Consider the following 16,417-nt stretch of genomic DNA (forward strand, 5'->3'; position numbering starts at 1 on the left):
AGTCTTTGTATGGCCCTTTCACATAAATTATAATGGAGACTATGGTAACTATATTAAGTGCTTCATTTTGTAGCAGCAGTGCCAAGCATTAGCTAATAGTCTGGAAAAGAGAAAAGCTCATGTTGGGGAAAATGATCAATCCCTGGCCCAGCCCGCCCTAGCACGGCCTGCCCTGGTAATGTCTGTTTCTATGGAAAGTTGCCTCTTCTTAGGCCCTAGGACCAATTTGTGGTTGAAAAAACAATGCACTGAACAAATCTTAGCCAAAGATTTCTGGTCTTTACACCATTTCCCTTCCTGTCTCTGGCAAGAATAGCTTGGAACAATGTGGGCATTGCAACAGTTACTACCCTCTCTTGGTTGTATTTTGTGCCTCTGCTGAAACAGAGCTATTTCTATTCCCAAAAAAATATATTGTTGTTAAATGAAGGAAAATGCCTTCTTCACATTGAGATGAAGCAACCCAACTCAAAACCTTTCTACCCAGAAGTCCTTAATGGGGACCACCTTCTGAGAAAGCCTGGGACAGAAGCTCTCTTCAGCCACCTTGTAAGCCTGAAACAGTGAACCAAGACCTTTCTGTTGATCCTAAATATCATCTGATTACATATAAATGACAGAGAAATCCACCAGACTAGGTACTTTCTGAATGTCACATCCTCTCAAAAAAGCAGAAGTCTACAGTCTACAAAATCATTTGTTAAGGTCATTGGAGACATGGTTTTCACCTGAAAGTTGGTATGCTTGCTTCGAAGTTCCCCTTTATCTCCCAAACCCTTGCTTCCACAGGTGGACCTGTCATCTCTGTATAAATGATTCAAAGCTACATATACAGCCTCCATCTCACTTCTGAGTTCCAGTTTTAGATCTCCAACTGCCTGCTGAAGGTATCTCAAACATAATCAGTACAGATCTGATCTTTTCCCCAAAATCCATCCCTCTCAAGCTGCCCTTTCTGTTGAAGCTATCAGTCACTCTGTTAACAACCTAGGGCACATTTTCAATTCTCCACTCTGCCTTAACTCCATATTGTTATCTAGTCAGTTCCACGATATCTCATATTCATCCCTTTCCACTCCCAGGAACCTCTACCCTAGTTGAGGCCTGCCTCAGCTCTTGCTTTTCTTATAATTGATTTCCCCTTATCCACTCTCCTTTCTCACTCATTCTCTGTACTGCCAAATGGGCATCCCTGAAGTAGTTTTGACTGTTACTGCACTGCTCAAGAAGCTTCAGTGAATAAATACAAACTCCTGACATTTAAAGCCCATTGCAATCTGGCTCTAACCTATCTTTCCAAGCTTTAATTAATTCCTCCTAAATACTCTACACTCCAGCAAAACTGGCTTACTGGCTGTTCTCTCTCCCATCTCTCCCATGTTTCCTGGGACATCACAGCCCAGGCTAAGTGCTACCTATTTCACAAAAACTTTCCCGATTCCCCTGATTCTTAGTGCTCCACACTGCCAAAATCACTGTACTTTTGTCGTATATAACGTACATTTGTCTTTGAACTCGTATCTTCTCAGTAGAATACCTAGGCCACCTGAGGGCAGGGGCTACATGTCTGTATCTTCGTTGCCTAGCACAGTGCCTGACATAGGAGGCACATGATAAATGAAACTTCTTCCAAGAAAACATGTCTGTGGACAATAGAGGAATTGTTCTTATGTTTTGGGACGATTGAGTAGATAGCAAACTCCCATTTTCTTAATGATACTGTGGTGCTAACTTTTAGAGCAAAAAAAAAGCACACAACACTGCTTTTTAGTCTCTGAAAATGCAAGAAAGTGGCTTGGCACGCTGGTGGGCTTTGCAAGTGAGGAAATCTACAGCCAGAAAGTCACTCCAGATGGGGACACTGGCTGCCAAGTCTGGGCCTTAAGGCTCATATCTGAGACCTGGCTCTTAATTCCAAAAAGGAAGAGTACCCAGTGGAAACAGTGATGGTATCTCGGCCTAAAGCCAGCATAGAAAAATGGAAAACTTATTGAAACTCTGCAGTACTATCTTGGGGAGAGGAACATGGAGCCACTATGCTAGTGACACCGACCTAGAGAAAAGGATGGGATCGCACTTGTCATTCTCAACCTCCCATCTTAATGCAACAAAAAGGCCCCTCTCTACAAGCCTATTCTGAACAGAAGTGAGGAGCTAATTTCCCATGTAAATAAGATCATCTCTGGGAAACTAGTTTTGTTAACCTAGACAGCAGATGGAAACATGGCCTCACAGGTCTATTTGTTCTCATTTTCTTGGAATGACTGTTAACTGAGCAAATATGTTTTCTATTTTCTTAATGACTTTTGGCCATTGCCACAAAAATATTTACTGTCCCATTTGCAGCTTTTTACCCTTCTGATCTGTGTGTCAATGCACTTCTGCCCCCTGTCCTCTGCTTCTGTAGTTTCTTTGTATCCCCAACTCCATCCTCAATCTTGTTGATCCCCTTCAATCCTCCCTGGTTACATGTCCTCAAGCCACAATCAACAGAGTGGAGCTGGTATCGGGTGCTTTTGTTGTGGCAGTGCCAGCCTCTAAGCCTGAATTCCCGCCGATTCCAGGAGGCTATGGCATCAGCTCAAGTATGTCATTATGTTCTCTCATGAGTGCCAACAGAAGAGTCTGTCATTTACCATCTGAGTCCCATTATTTTTATGGCAGAAAAGGGTTTGTTTGGTTTTTTTTAAGGTAAATTGGGATATTAATGCTTTTTAAATTTATGTTTAAGATGTTTTGATGTCAGAAATATGTAAGAGTCAACAACTAACTCCTCTAATTGAGTAAGTCTTCCACTTTGCTGACCTTGGTTTCTAGAGTTCTGACTAATGATGGTGATACCTGGATTCTTTGTATATTAGTCTTGTAGTGATTCACATCTAGAAGCAACAGTTCAACATTAAGGGTTAAGTGAGGAGGCAATTCTTGATCCAAGATGTATTAATATGGCCCATCCTCCCACTGTGCCTCCTCAATAACAGCCAGTGTTGGACTTGGTTGGGATTTTTTCCCCTCCCTAAAGAAACAGATGAGAGGAAAAATCTGATGGAGGAGGAAAAGGTCTTAAGCTCGCATCTGCCTTTTAATTGTGATGTAGCTGCCTTTCTGGAAATAAGAATAATCCTTCCCAATTCCCAGTCAGAGCTATCTTCTGATCTTCCCTCTAAACACCTTTAGCAAATGAAGGTTTCTAGGACTGGCACTCATCCTCAGAACAACTCTCAATGTCCTTTATAGCTGTGGTCTGTTAGGGTGGTTGCTCTCAAATTACAACTGAAATGATTTAGCTCTTATTAAGTTGCATTTGTGGCCCCACACAGATGCCAGAGAAGAATCTCAAGGGTGGCAGTATGATTTAGAAGGAAGACTACAGTACCTGAAGTCACAAGAGACCTAAGTTCAAGTCTAACCTTGTGCCAAAGGCAAGTGACTTCAATTTAAAAGCATTTATTAAGTGCCAACTATTTGCAAGCTACTGAGGCTAGAAAGTCTAAATGAATCTTCTACCTTCAAGGAATTCATGCTGGAGTGGGAATGGGGAAGAGTGATCTTTGGACAGAGATAAGTTCTGAACTTCTGAGCCTATTTTCTCATTTGTGAAATTGAAAGTGGGATAGTAAAGGCCATGTCCTTAAAGCACCATAACATATATCATTACCATACTTTAAAGGATATTACTATACTTTACAGGTAAGTCCATTTTTTATTGGTTTCATTTGAACTTTAAGTGGTACGGCTGGCTTTTTATTGAATATTGTTTAGTAGATAGAGAGCATGGGTGCATTTGCCCTTCATTTCATCTGATGGTCACTGTGCTTGTTCAGGATATTTCCCAGGAGGGGAAAATGACAGTTAATCAAAACTGTGACCTAAAGCAGCAACCAACCAGTCATGACTTCAGAAGCAGAGGATGAAATATGCCTTTCAATCCCTGGCAGAGAAGGGATGGCTAGAGCAGAAGTTAACCTTTTTCTCCTGGACCCCTTTGGTCACAGTCTAGTGATTCTGATGAACCTTTTCTCAGAATCATATTGTTAAATGCAGAAAATACATACTGTATGTGATGTCAAAGAAAACCAAAAGTTCAAAGTCGTGAGGTTTAAGATCAAACCCCTGAACAAGAGGTACAGAACAAAACATGCATTTTCAGACATGGCTACAGTGTTAATTTGTTTTTAACAGGCTACATATTACTGAGAAGGTCTTGGGAGAATGTGGGTTGGTGCATAGTAACAGACATGGGAAAAAAAGAAAAGTTATAATGGTTTATTCACTGAAATTAATTTAACTGTAAATGGTTATTAAACAAGTTTAGGTTGTTATGCTGATTTTCAATATTACGTTTTTCACAAAACATTTAATTTTAACAAAAGAAAACAAAGATTGGTCAGATGAGAAAAGCAAAGTAAATGGAACAGCCAATGACTAGAGAAATCCAAAGAGATGCTTTCCTCTGCAGACTTACTGTTAAGATCTTTTTTTGAAAACTAAGTTCACAGTTAAAGTGCTTCTACATACACCAGCTGATTTCATCCTCACAAAAATCTTCCCATTTTACAGATAAGGAAACTGACTCAGGTTAAATAATTTGCCCAACATGGCACATCTAGTAAGTGGTAGAGCCAGGTCTTCTGACTGTTCCATGCTGTTTCTACTATATCATCATGCTGGCTCTCAGTAGGATCTACTTTCCTTTTAAACCTTTACTTGCAATTCCAGAGTTCCCTTTGGTTCTTCTCCCCCTAAAAGTTTCTCTGGACCTCTTTCCCAAGGAAGTAATTTCCCCTCTGCTGTTAGTTTAAATCCTCAGCCAGAAATCAGCAAGGTAGTACTGATTCCAGTAAGTCAGATTTGTGATAGACTGGCCTGATGTACACTAGCAAAGTAAGACAGTTTCCTCCATCCACTTTGTAGGGCTAATAATTCTAGTAGTAAGCATACAAGTAGACTTTAATAAGGATGCCTGTATAATTTGGGGTTTTTTAGAGGAACCAGATCATAAACTGAATCAGACTGCTTAAATCTCTGCTTAAGGCCAGAAATTGTGAATAGAGAATACAATTAGCTCTACTCACACATATGTTAATTTGTGTGGAAAGTGAAGGCATTCCCAATAGTTTACTAAAAACAGGGATGAAATCACTTGGCCTGCCCGTCTCTCATCTTGGTTTTGGGGAGAAAAGGTTGAGAAATCAGTACCAGGAAAAGGGCAGAAATATGAGCCCCTTATTTAGGCCACACCTGATTTTTCTTAAACAAACAGAAAACATGCTGTCTCTTACTACTTCTTAGATCATTCCAGAATCCCTAAGATAAAATCTTTACTTTGGGCTTATGCCATTAGAACTACCGTGTCCCTTTCATGAGCAAGATAGCATGAACCACTCCTCACTGCTCTGTCTACCACTCCCACCAGCTCTCCTTTTGCAACAGGCAACAACCAGCTATTTAGCGAGACCAGAAGAGAGGTAAATGAAGGACAGTGTCACACTATAGTGCCTTTGTGAGAGGAAATTTTATTGTCATTATTCACCTCAATGGAGTTCAGAAAGAACAGATTAGCTCAGGCCAACATGATTGGCAGTTGGAATAATCTAGTGAAGCGAGTGACCTGACTGCTAAGGATTTAACTTAGATGCTTTAATACTTATCCAACTAACACCTCAAACATAATCCAGAAGTCCCCCAACTACCTCATCTCAATATTGCAATAACTTCATTAAATACGAGTTCCAGAGGCACAGAGCCCCCCAGAGCTTGCAGCCATGAGGACAATGCACAAAAAAGAAAAGAAAATGAAAATAAAACTCTGATAATTTACCAGTCTAATAAAACAAGACCTTTCAATATATTAAGAAATAAATCCAGTTACAAATGCACTATGGGTTTATGTGAAGAGGGTTTGGTGTAATAACTGAAAGTGACCGGCTATTTACAAGATACACAAGCAGGAAAGATGCACCTAAATGGGCACTGGCCTTCAGAAGCCAAAAGTGTTCTCTCCACTGTAGGCCACGTACAAGAATCCATCTTCATCTTTTTCCTTCTCATAAAGTTGTCCCATAGTTAAGCTTGAATGAGAAAAAAAAAAAGAAAATACAATGAAAACTGAGATCAATTCACAACAACCAAATGCTGGGAAGATTTGAATCTCTAGAAGCAGAAAACTCTAGTAATTATCATCCTAAATCATGTTTTCATTTTGGACCTGTCACTTGAGGAATTTTCCTATTTTACAACATCACCTAGAAAATCTCTCCATAATATAGGTGGTAGCAAATATCTTACTCTTTTGTAGACAGGAAATGGAACCCTAGAAAAGTTGAATACATTTGTCATCTGAATCACTGATGAAGGCAAAGAGAGCACCTAAGTTTCCTTCCTCTCAAAGCCTGGCTAGAGTTGGCCACCTATGAACTCACTGGTGGAAGCATTAAAAAATTTAGTAACAGAAACCTGATGGGGATAGGTGAACTAAGAGTTTAAAAGAACTATGGGGAGCAGCTCATCAACCTCCGCTTTTGTCCTCAGCCAGATAATGGTTGGTCTGGGTCTGTCCACTTTGAAGGGATGGAGCTAGCTTTGAGCTATACTACAGCACAGCCCTCAAACATGGCCTATAGTGGAGGCCATTTGAAAGATGACCTAGACTTGCCTCTTTTTCTCCCTCTTCTTCCTGTCCCTTTTATTTCTACCCTGCTCAGTAACACTGCTTTGCTCCAGTGGTGGTCCTTGAAACCTAGAAAGTTGCTCACTTCTGTCACAGAGAGAAGGAACTTGGGACAAAGATGTGAAAGTTGGCTCTATACTGGTAATTATGATATTAGGAAAAACCTCTTTGGTTTAGGAATGCTTAATTCTTGGGACTCACTGTACCATTAAGGTTCTACATAAGATTAGTACCATAACTATGGTTGGTGGTTGGTGTGAAATCTTAGCTTTAAAAGCATAATTAGGTTGAAAAATGGGTCATCAGAAATGAAAAGTCCCTGTCCTAATTTTTAGGCTACAGGAGAGGCTTGTGTACTCCTCCTTATAAGGATTTTGTTCTTTATTTGAAAAGTTTTTCATTATCTTACTTCTTTGTAGAGGTCTAAGGAAGGAGAAAGCTCAGTGTAATACTAGAAAATTTGTACTGTTCAAATCTCTATTTTTCCTTGTTAGGGCACTCTGTTTTAAAATGATGACATATAACTCCTTAACCACCTCTTATCATTAGCTATTCAGGAGTTTCCTCTGGAAAATTACCATCTGCAAAATAAGATCTGCAAATAAAATTTCAGTTTAAAGAAGCAAGGGGTAGAATGCTGCTGTCTCTCCAAGGAATGTCATCAGCTAAGAAAGCCTCAGGGTACAGTATTTACTTCTTTGTAAAAGAAAGAGGGGCTAATGTCTGGATCCAAAAACCTCCAAAGAAACCAAAGCAACTTTCCCTTCCTTTATCACTTTAAACAGATTCATGCTGTTGGGGCTCTTTGCCAACTTGAGACTCTATGGACAAGAGGTCTGTTACTTTACCCTGCTCCTCCAGTTCTGTCCCTCCCAAATGGGTGAGATTTAGTGGATATTCTGCTGCCTTTTGAATGTAAAAGGGAAAAAAATGAAATGAAGGGCATATGGTTTCCAGTTCACTTGAGATCAAATGACTTAGCACCTAAAGAAACCCAAAGGTCAGCTAGTCTATATATACCACCTGTGGCCCACCCCACACACACCTTTTTTCCAAATAAGGACATAGGCCTAGAATAGTTAAACCTTTCACCAAAAAGGTGTGAGTTCATTATGCTAACTCCTTCTGAATTTAAAAATAAAAAGACTACATAAGGAATGTTTAATTGGCAGATATTAGTAGATAATTCTTTTGGAAGCTACCCAACAGATAGAGATCCTTCATAAAGTGATTCCCCTGGTAATAAAAGCAAAATACCATGACTGTACCAGAGATCCAAAGAAGCCTTACACAACCTCCCCACAAACTCCAGAAATAGACATTTCTGAGACCAAATTCATGTGGGTGGCAAAGCTGGCTCTCTCTCAACCTGAAAACAGACTGTTTAAATGTGAGACCAAATCCATTTCTATGCCACAAAACAGAAGTATACACTTAAGAGAGTAACACTAGTAACACTTGGAACTCTTCCACATGACTGCTATAAATCTCAAGGATTAAAAAAAATGACTCGATATTGGTAATAGAAGTAAATATATATATTAGACTAAGCTTAAGCATGGTTATGTTTTGAGGTCAAGATAGAAACAAGATTGAGACATGTAATCTAATGGTCATCTTGTGACTTCATTAGTCCAATCAGCAGCTCATAGTAGATACCAAAATATGACGCAAGCTATCAGTCAGTATCTTGCTGAATTGATGGAACAAGGCTGAAGTTCTGAGACATTTACAGCCAGGAAAAGGGAAGAGGTATTGCTCTGATCCCCTATCGACTCATACTCTTAGGGATCTTTTGTCTTTAAAGCAGTAACAAGTGAATCCTCACTCAATCTGGACAAGTAGATAAATGATCAGAAGTTGGGTTTTAAGATGAAAATATGCCTGGCAGCTCTATAAATAACCCGCATCATATAAAACCAAATAGGGTTGTTGAAAGTAAGACTCTTTTAATGTGAAATGGATGAAAAGATTCATACGTATAAGCAAGGGATACTGTAGGAAATGTAAAAGGGCAAGTGATGTGATACAGCTCTAACAGAAGGGGATAAAGTCCTTTGAATTATTGGAAAGTAACTGGGAGAAAAACGAGGCAGTGCTTCAGAAGGAAGATGACCTAAGAACGTTTGTATCTGATATCTTTTCTCTATGCCTTTTTCTGGGTATAAAGTGCCAGGTGTGACTGGGGTAACTCGGGGTGACATCTCCCCAAACACCAATCATTTTTTGTTAAGATGAGATAAACTAAGTACATGGCAGAGTATCTGGGTCAAAAAGAGAGATGTTCTCACCTCAGGAGCTAGTCCAGCTTCATTTCCCTAATTCAAATTGTAAATTTGGCCTTTTTGTCTCACCCACTAAATACTAGAGTTAACGAACAATTGTAGCAACTGCTGGCTAACAAGCAGTATCTCCACTTTTTGGTGGGGAACCAAAGCCATATTCCCTGGGCTGCTGAGCCCATTCTTGAGGCTCTTCTGAGTCCTTTATTTCTTTGTTGTTCTATGTCTGATGGGCCACAGACACCAGGCGAATGCTCAGCCAAATTAATTCTAATGGCCTAGCAATGAGATGTAATCCACCCCCACTCCTTTTAAAGACCTTTAGGGTAGTTTGCCTTCTACCCTCTAGAGCAGTTTTCAAGTTCAGGTGCCCAAACTACAACTTCAAGCTGCTTATGAGCCCACCTTTATTACCCAAGAGAGCGGGGCGAGGAGGAGAGAGGAAATGCTCACTTTGGGTGGCTGGACAGAGGGGTGGGGCATGCAAAAAATGTCCTTGGGTGCTGTGGAAAGGGACAACTGAGCAGCTACCCAAGAGCCAGCTCTGCAAGTGTGCCATGCCTTTGCCACTGCCACTTTAGAAGGAATGGTCTAATTCATACATTCTGAGAATGACTGAATCTAGAAAAATTCTTTCCATAAAGAATTTCCCATTTAGCTTCTACAGGATATTATCTAAGGCATCAAGTAGCCGGCTCCTCTGTGAAGTGACTAATGATCCAAAGGGTCCTTGTTACTGTCATGTTCTCAGCCACCCAATAATCTACATGGGAACTTTAAGTGGCAGATGTATACTAAGTATGAACCCATAACCTTCAGTCCCTTAAGAAGCTACCAAGAACCCTGAAGACTCCTGATACTTGACAGTGCAAATTGCAGAGCTAAAGAAACAGGAACACCAGAATGATGTTGCATAGAATCTAATGATCCCAAGAAAACTGTCATCAAAATACAAAATACTTGACTTTCAGGTAGAAAAAGGCTAAGCCACAAAAGCAGCTAAAAAATTCCTGTTCCACTGAAAAGGAAAGGAAGCATACAAACCTAAGTATGCATTCAGAAACCATGAACTGGGTGGCATCAGTTGGTAGGTAGGTCAGTCCAAAATGTTCTCTGCAGTGCTTCAAGGAAGGCTGAATTTCCTAGCCTCTCTACCCTACACTATTGTGTTCAACTTCAGAACTAGCCTCACCTCCAAAAAGAATGCTTCTCTGGTACCCTTCAAGTATCACCCATAATCCTCTTATTTGATAGGCTCTGTGCACAGTCCTGCAACTCCCCATCATCAATACTACTAAACTTCTGATCTAACTGATTGGGAAATTAGAGCAGAAGCCACGGAGGTGACTGCTTTTCTCAGTACAGAATCTGATCTGTGCCTGTCAATGAGACTAAGTTGTCCATTTTTTATGAAAGGGATATCCACATGCATGTGTCTCTGTGCCCATACAATTTGGCTCATTTAGAAAAATATGCTACCATAATATCTTACAGAAAACAAAAGGGGAAATAAAGCATGAGGTAGGCTATGGGTTCAAAGGTTGATGGGTTCTGGGTCACTGAGGTTCTAAGTGAAACATTCCTGGAAAGATGGTTTCCCCCAACTCAATTCTGGGACTTAGCTTCTTTGTGCTAGCTGGGGTCAAGTGAGAAGTCTCCAATAGAAAAATTATACAGTTTTAATAAAACAAATGTTAACGCCAACAGTCAACCCTCAACAGTGTCAAAACACAGAAATGGTCTGCTGGAAGCAATAAACTGCTGTGTGTGTGCAGTGCCCAACTTGTCCTGGCTGCTTCCAGCCAGTCCATTTCTGAGTTGTGACACTGCTGAGGGTTGACTGCTGGGGTTAAGTGATTAGGCTGACACTTAAGTCTATGGGAGCTCCTCACTTGCATTGCAACAGAATCTCTAATAGGCTCAATGCCAAAGCTGGGACTATGAGGCCCTCAAGATGCGGTATGATGTGTAAATACTTACTAGGTTAATGAGCACACCTAATGCTTCCTACACACCTCTGAATTCTTTCCTTTCCAACAGAGTATTTTTGCAGCTGCCAAGGAACTGTAATAGCTAATGTGAATGGCAATAGCTGAAGTTACTACATGACTCTGAAGGTACCATAAGGCAACTCCAAATAATAATCATAGGCTTGAAAATACAAGTGAGAAAGGAAAGGAAAAAAATGGAAAAAAGAGAACTATAAATGATTGCTTCTTATTCTGCTCTTTTCTCCACTGCCAAAATAATTCTTTTCTTGATGAGGAATTGCAGGTTCAGCCAATAAGGATCAAAAATGTTCATTAAAGTACATTGCTAACTGATGAACAAATGAACAGATCAGCTAAGTTCTAGGCAGCTGCCTAAGTTTCACCTATAGAGCCTATAGGACTTAGAGTTCCTCTAAGGAACATCTATAGTAATGATATCCTAAACAGCACAGAAGCCCTTCTGTGTGCTTTTTGATTGATTACTACTAGCCCCAGAGGACTGATTGGTTTTGCAAATATTTCTCAAAACATTCCTTTTTAGACTCTATGTTCTTGCTGTTTGGCTAGATCTCCTATTAACACAGGATGCTAAAAAGAACTAGCAACATCCAAAACTTTCACAGCAACACAGGAAGGACTAGAAACAACTAAAGAGGTAGCATAAACAAAATCATGATATTTGGTGCAGTTGCTAAAAATTGGCAGTAGAGAAATAGGTTATTCTCATGGAAGGAAAAGAAGGGAGCTCTCCATTGGCAAAGCTCCACTGACATTTCCTTGAATTTCTATTTGTACTTGTATTTACATAGGGTCTGAATCTGTGGTTATTAAGGATGACATTTGTTGCCTTCTCTGTTAGTTAATAAGCTTATTTTAATAACAAAAATCTCAAAGACACAAGGAACAGCTGTTTCAGAGTGTGAAGAGAAAAGCCACTAATCAAGGATTAGCAGGCTAAGGCCCAGAACTGAGGGGTGTGTACAGGCTAGTTAATTACTCAGTAGGTATCTATCTCTTTGTGAGATTTCTGCATACAATATTAAGGAAGCAATGTACAAATTCTAAATCCCTGGCTAACCATTTTGTAAAATGCTGAGTTAGGTCACCAGTTATACTTCCAACTGAATATGTCTGGAGCTTTCCTAGCTAGAGCTTTGGGAGGAAGTGGCTATGAAACAGTACTGTTGGATAAATCACTTTGTGCTTCTTATTCTATTTACATCACCTCGCTAATGGAAGGGGAGAGAGTAGCTCACAGCCACTCTGATAGACTAAAGTGCCGGAATCACTAAGTGAAGTGATCTCACCATATTTTACTTTCATTTTCTTCAAGGAGTCAGAAGTACAAAATGAAGGGCAAAAAAAAATGCCTAACTGCCACATATCTTATTTTAAGATGAAGTAAAACAGAGCTTCTTAAACTTGATGCTAGTTTCAGCTAGTGGGAAATGAAGTCCTACTTCTTATCACATGGGCTTATCCTATCCTAAAAGGACAAGAGTGACTAGAGCTGTCCAACAGCTTTCAACACTAGTGAAAGAAGCATCATGAAATGCATTGCTCTCCACTTCTCAAATACAGGCCTCTAAAAAGAGGGAAGAGTAGAAGAGATGACACCAAAGTGACGTTTGTTCCTGTGGACACTGAAACCTCCTAGAGGATGGCTGTGGGTAGCCCAAGAACCTCACTGGGGCAGGGCTTGGCTTTTCCTTTGAGGTAGAAAAATTCCTACAAGGCCAATTCCCTGTTTCTGCCCAGAACCAAGAAGCAGGGGAGACTAAAGAAAAGGAAATAATAACTAAAAATAATCAGAGCTTTTTTACCTTTAGAATTAGAAATAAATTTGATTTCAACGTATCTTCTGGAACTTCAAAGGTTTTCAAATCAAGGGCATTTTGTCCAAATAGGGTTGTGTTCAAAACAAAATAGGTTCAAAACAAAAACCAAATAGGTTGTTTTCATTTTCAAAACTTCTTTTTCGTTAAACAGATTATCTAAACCAGCCCAGACTTTCTTCTGGTCTCTGTTAGAAAGGGCCAAGAACCCCTTTCAGACAGCAGAGGAGAACAGGAAGCTAGAATCTGGCCTTAAGCCTGAAAGTAATCTACAGTAGAAGGATTAGAATTTAAGTGTAATTCTCCTTTCCACAGAAAGATAAAAGGGTAGGAGAATGAGATTACCTTGAAATTGGATTTTATACCCCAAGTTGTAGTTGCAATGAATTTCCCAAGGAGAAAACAGCAAAAGAGCACTAAAGTTATTATATTGCCAGCCAAAGCAAAAAGTGACAAAGAGGAGTCAAAAAAACCCCAGTAACCTCACAATTCATGTCATTCTCTCAGCCCTTTACAGGAACCAGCTCCAGTAAATGGCATGATAACAGACAACTAAAAAAAAGTGTTCCAATGAGAAAAGCTGACTGAAGCATTTGGAGCCACAGCAAACAGTTCAAGTCTAGGACTCTGTAAGGTTTAACCTAGAGCTCCAGGAGACAGAGGCAGAATTGATTTCATGGGTCATTAAGAGACCTTTGGCTCAGGCCTCAGTCAGATCTGGAGCTTAAGTCTTGTTCCCAGGAAGCTGCTTTCATTGGTTCTGGGGTATTCACTTTTCTTAACAGTGTGTACTCTCCACTTCACAGCCTCCCCTAGTACTGATGGATAACATCATGGCATCTTTACCTTTCTTCAAGTTATCATTTGGAAACAAAAGCCTTAATTTCAACCATGATCCCTAAGAAATTAAAGGCCAAAAAATTCTTCTGAGTGCTACAATCAAACCATCAACATAAGTTGCCAAAGCACCTCTCACCTAGACTGTGGGACTGTTTTATCCACAAACAGGAAGATTGCTTTCTCTGAGGGTAGCTGGATCCGTTTCCTAATGATCCACATGAACTGGGCCACAGTGATGTCAGATGGAACCAGGTACTTCCGCTTGTCAATGTCAACAATCTGAGAGCCTGAGACTTTTTCCACAATCACCTGAAAAAGCAGAGAAGGGAGGTCAGGGTTTTGCTTCTGAAAATAAAGGCTTTATATAGTCTGTCATGTACTTGGGAAGCTGAAAAAGGGCACAGTGTGCTAGAAATATGAGGGGACTTAGAGGAAGAGAACTATATGATGGGATGGCAAAATGTTACCTTGGCCGCTTAAAATTATATGCTTTAGAGTATATTTATATGGTGGGTTGTTTTCTTCCATTAAGTTAGTTACTGTGCTCCACATCCCTGATCAGAGGCATTTATAGAAAAAACACCTCTGAATAAAATGCTTTTTAAACACATCTAAAATGAGTCCTAGAAAACCAAGTGAAGAAAACTACTCACAGTAGCTAATCCCCCAACCTTCAACCTAGAAGATAATTAAGTTACTAAAGAATGTTAAAGTTGAAAGGGACTCCCATCAGCTTACAAATGAGAAAAATGAAATTGATTAAATGAAATTGACTAAATTGAGATTAAATTACTTGTTTAGGATAACAAAGACAGTAAGGAATGGAGTACCAGTAGACTAGGAAAGCCTGGCAGAAAGTGATCAGGAACCTTAACTTTTAAGGAAACAAGTTGCAGACCCTGTACCTCTTTCCACCAGCCCATCTCATTTCTGTGTTCAATAAGAGTAAGAAATCCAGATGTGGGTTCTCCAAGCCCTGGGTCTATCCCCATCCCCCCCATTCTCGGTCCCAGCTCACAGATCTAGCCCTGAGTTTGGCTCTTCTAGAAGGAGGGAGAGGGCCAAGGTGACCCCCACCCGGATCCCCATTGGAGTCGGGGTGACCTGTTGCCCTGCCCTAGAACCTGGCTCCTTATATAAGGAAGGAGGGGGTCCGGGGGCTGCCTAAGAGGATGCTGGCCTACATTAGAAGATTTAGTAGCAGTGGCAAGCCTTCTCCGGCCTTGGGGCCCGGGTGGGACAAGAGGTGTGTGCCGGTGGGGGAGGAGGGATCCTGGCTCGGTACTCACCGGGACCCGGTCTGGATACTTGGCTCGAATTTTGGCAGACTCGACGCATCTGTGTTCTGTGGACGAGACCAGTGCGGGGTTCAGGGATGGGGGCCCTCTCGGCCCTTCCCCCGCCCGCAGCCCCCCGGGATGGTCACGGCCGCCCTCTGCTCTGCTGCCGTGGCCCCGGGTCTCCTGGCCCCACCAGCTCCCCGGCCCAACCTCCGGTCCGGCTCAGAGCGGGGGGGGGGAGGAGGGGGAGGGGGTTGGGCCAGGCCTCGCCACCCACACTCCAACCCGACCCCGGCCCACCTCAGGCTCTTACCCAGCGAGTGGTCCTCCTTGAACATCCACTTCATGGCGGCGGCGGCGGAGGAGAAGGGACGGAGCCGGCTCTCGGAGCCGCGGGTGGGACCGGACGAGCCCGGCCTCGACAACAACAACAACAGAGGCGACGGCGACGGCGACGGAGGAGGAGGAGGCGGCGACGGCGGCGGCGGCGGCGGTGGCACAAGAGGCGGGACTTCCGACTGACAGAGCCTAGCAACTGGGGCGGGGGCGGGCCTTCCGGCGACGGTAGCGAAGGGGCGGGGCCTACATGCTCCATAGTGGGCTGGGCGGGTGCCCGGTTCTTGAACTGCCTCTGGAGGAGAGCCAGCCCGGGTGGGGTTAGGAGTGGGAGTGGGGGTGGGAGGGCGATCTAGACGTGGGGGGCGGGCAGGGGAGGAATGACAGGTCTGTCGCGGGGTCTGAGCCAGGGATGGGGATGGAGGGTGATGGTGACGGGTCCGTGGAGTCACCGTGAGGAGGAGAGTTGGTGACCGACCTGTGGGATCTGTGCGGAGTAGGGGGAGGGATGATGGTTACCGGTCTGTGGAGTCACCTTGGGGAGTGGTAATGTGGATGAGCCTGTGGGGTCTGTGGAGGAGGGATAGCGGTGATAGGTCCGTGGAGTCCCCATGGGGAGGAGTGTTGGTGACAGGTCTGTGGGGTCTCCAAGGGTGTTGTTTTTGGTGACTGTGGACGGGTGTTGAGAGGTTTCCAAGGTCTGTATGCGGGGTATTGGTGACATCACGTGGGTCATGGCAACAGGTGTTGGGGTCTGTGTGGGAAAGGGCGTTGGTACTAGGAAAGGGGTATTGGTGTCAAGTCCGTGACGTCACGGTGGGGTGGAGTGTTGGGGACAGGTCTGTGGGGTCTATAGGGAGAGATGTTAGTAATGAGTTTGGTGGGGAGGATGATGGTGACAGGTCCGTGGAGTCGCCATGGGGAACGGTGTTAGCCAGGGGTCTGTAGGGTCTCCAAGGGCAGTGTTTTAAGTGACTGTGGACAAGTGTTGTCGGGAGGTTTCCAGGGTTTGTGTTCGAGGTATTGGTGACATCATGTCGGTCATGGCCACAGGGCTGTGGGGTCTGTGTGGAGGGGTGCTCATGGCAGGACTAGAAGGTCATGAAAACAGAGAAGTTGCCTTGACTGGAAGTCCATTTATTACAAATGAGATTTCAACAAACTTTTACATAAACACAAACCC

General features: G+C 42.4%; 1 protein-coding gene across 1 annotated transcript; it reads right to left on the bottom strand.

Annotated features, from left to right (window-relative positions):
- Window positions 1-4,251: 4,251 nt before the first annotated feature.
- On the bottom strand, window positions 4,252-15,525 carry GABARAPL2 (GABA type A receptor associated protein like 2). The gene is made up of 4 exons (XM_007477397.3): window positions 15,212-15,525; window positions 14,908-14,963; window positions 13,755-13,927; window positions 4,252-6,071 (listed from the first exon to the last, which is right to left on the bottom strand). The coding sequence occupies exons 1-4, from the start codon at window positions 15,243-15,245 to the stop codon at window positions 5,981-5,983; spliced, it is 354 nt and encodes a 117-aa protein (XP_007477459.1). The 5' UTR covers window positions 15,246-15,525; the 3' UTR covers window positions 4,252-5,980.
- Between the last annotated feature and the right edge of the window lie 892 nt (window positions 15,526-16,417).

The sequence above is a fragment of the Monodelphis domestica genome, chromosome 1 (genome assembly GCF_027887165.1).
Source record: "Monodelphis domestica isolate mMonDom1 chromosome 1, mMonDom1.pri, whole genome shotgun sequence".
NCBI classification, from domain to species: Eukaryota; Metazoa; Chordata; class Mammalia; order Didelphimorphia; family Didelphidae; genus Monodelphis; species Monodelphis domestica.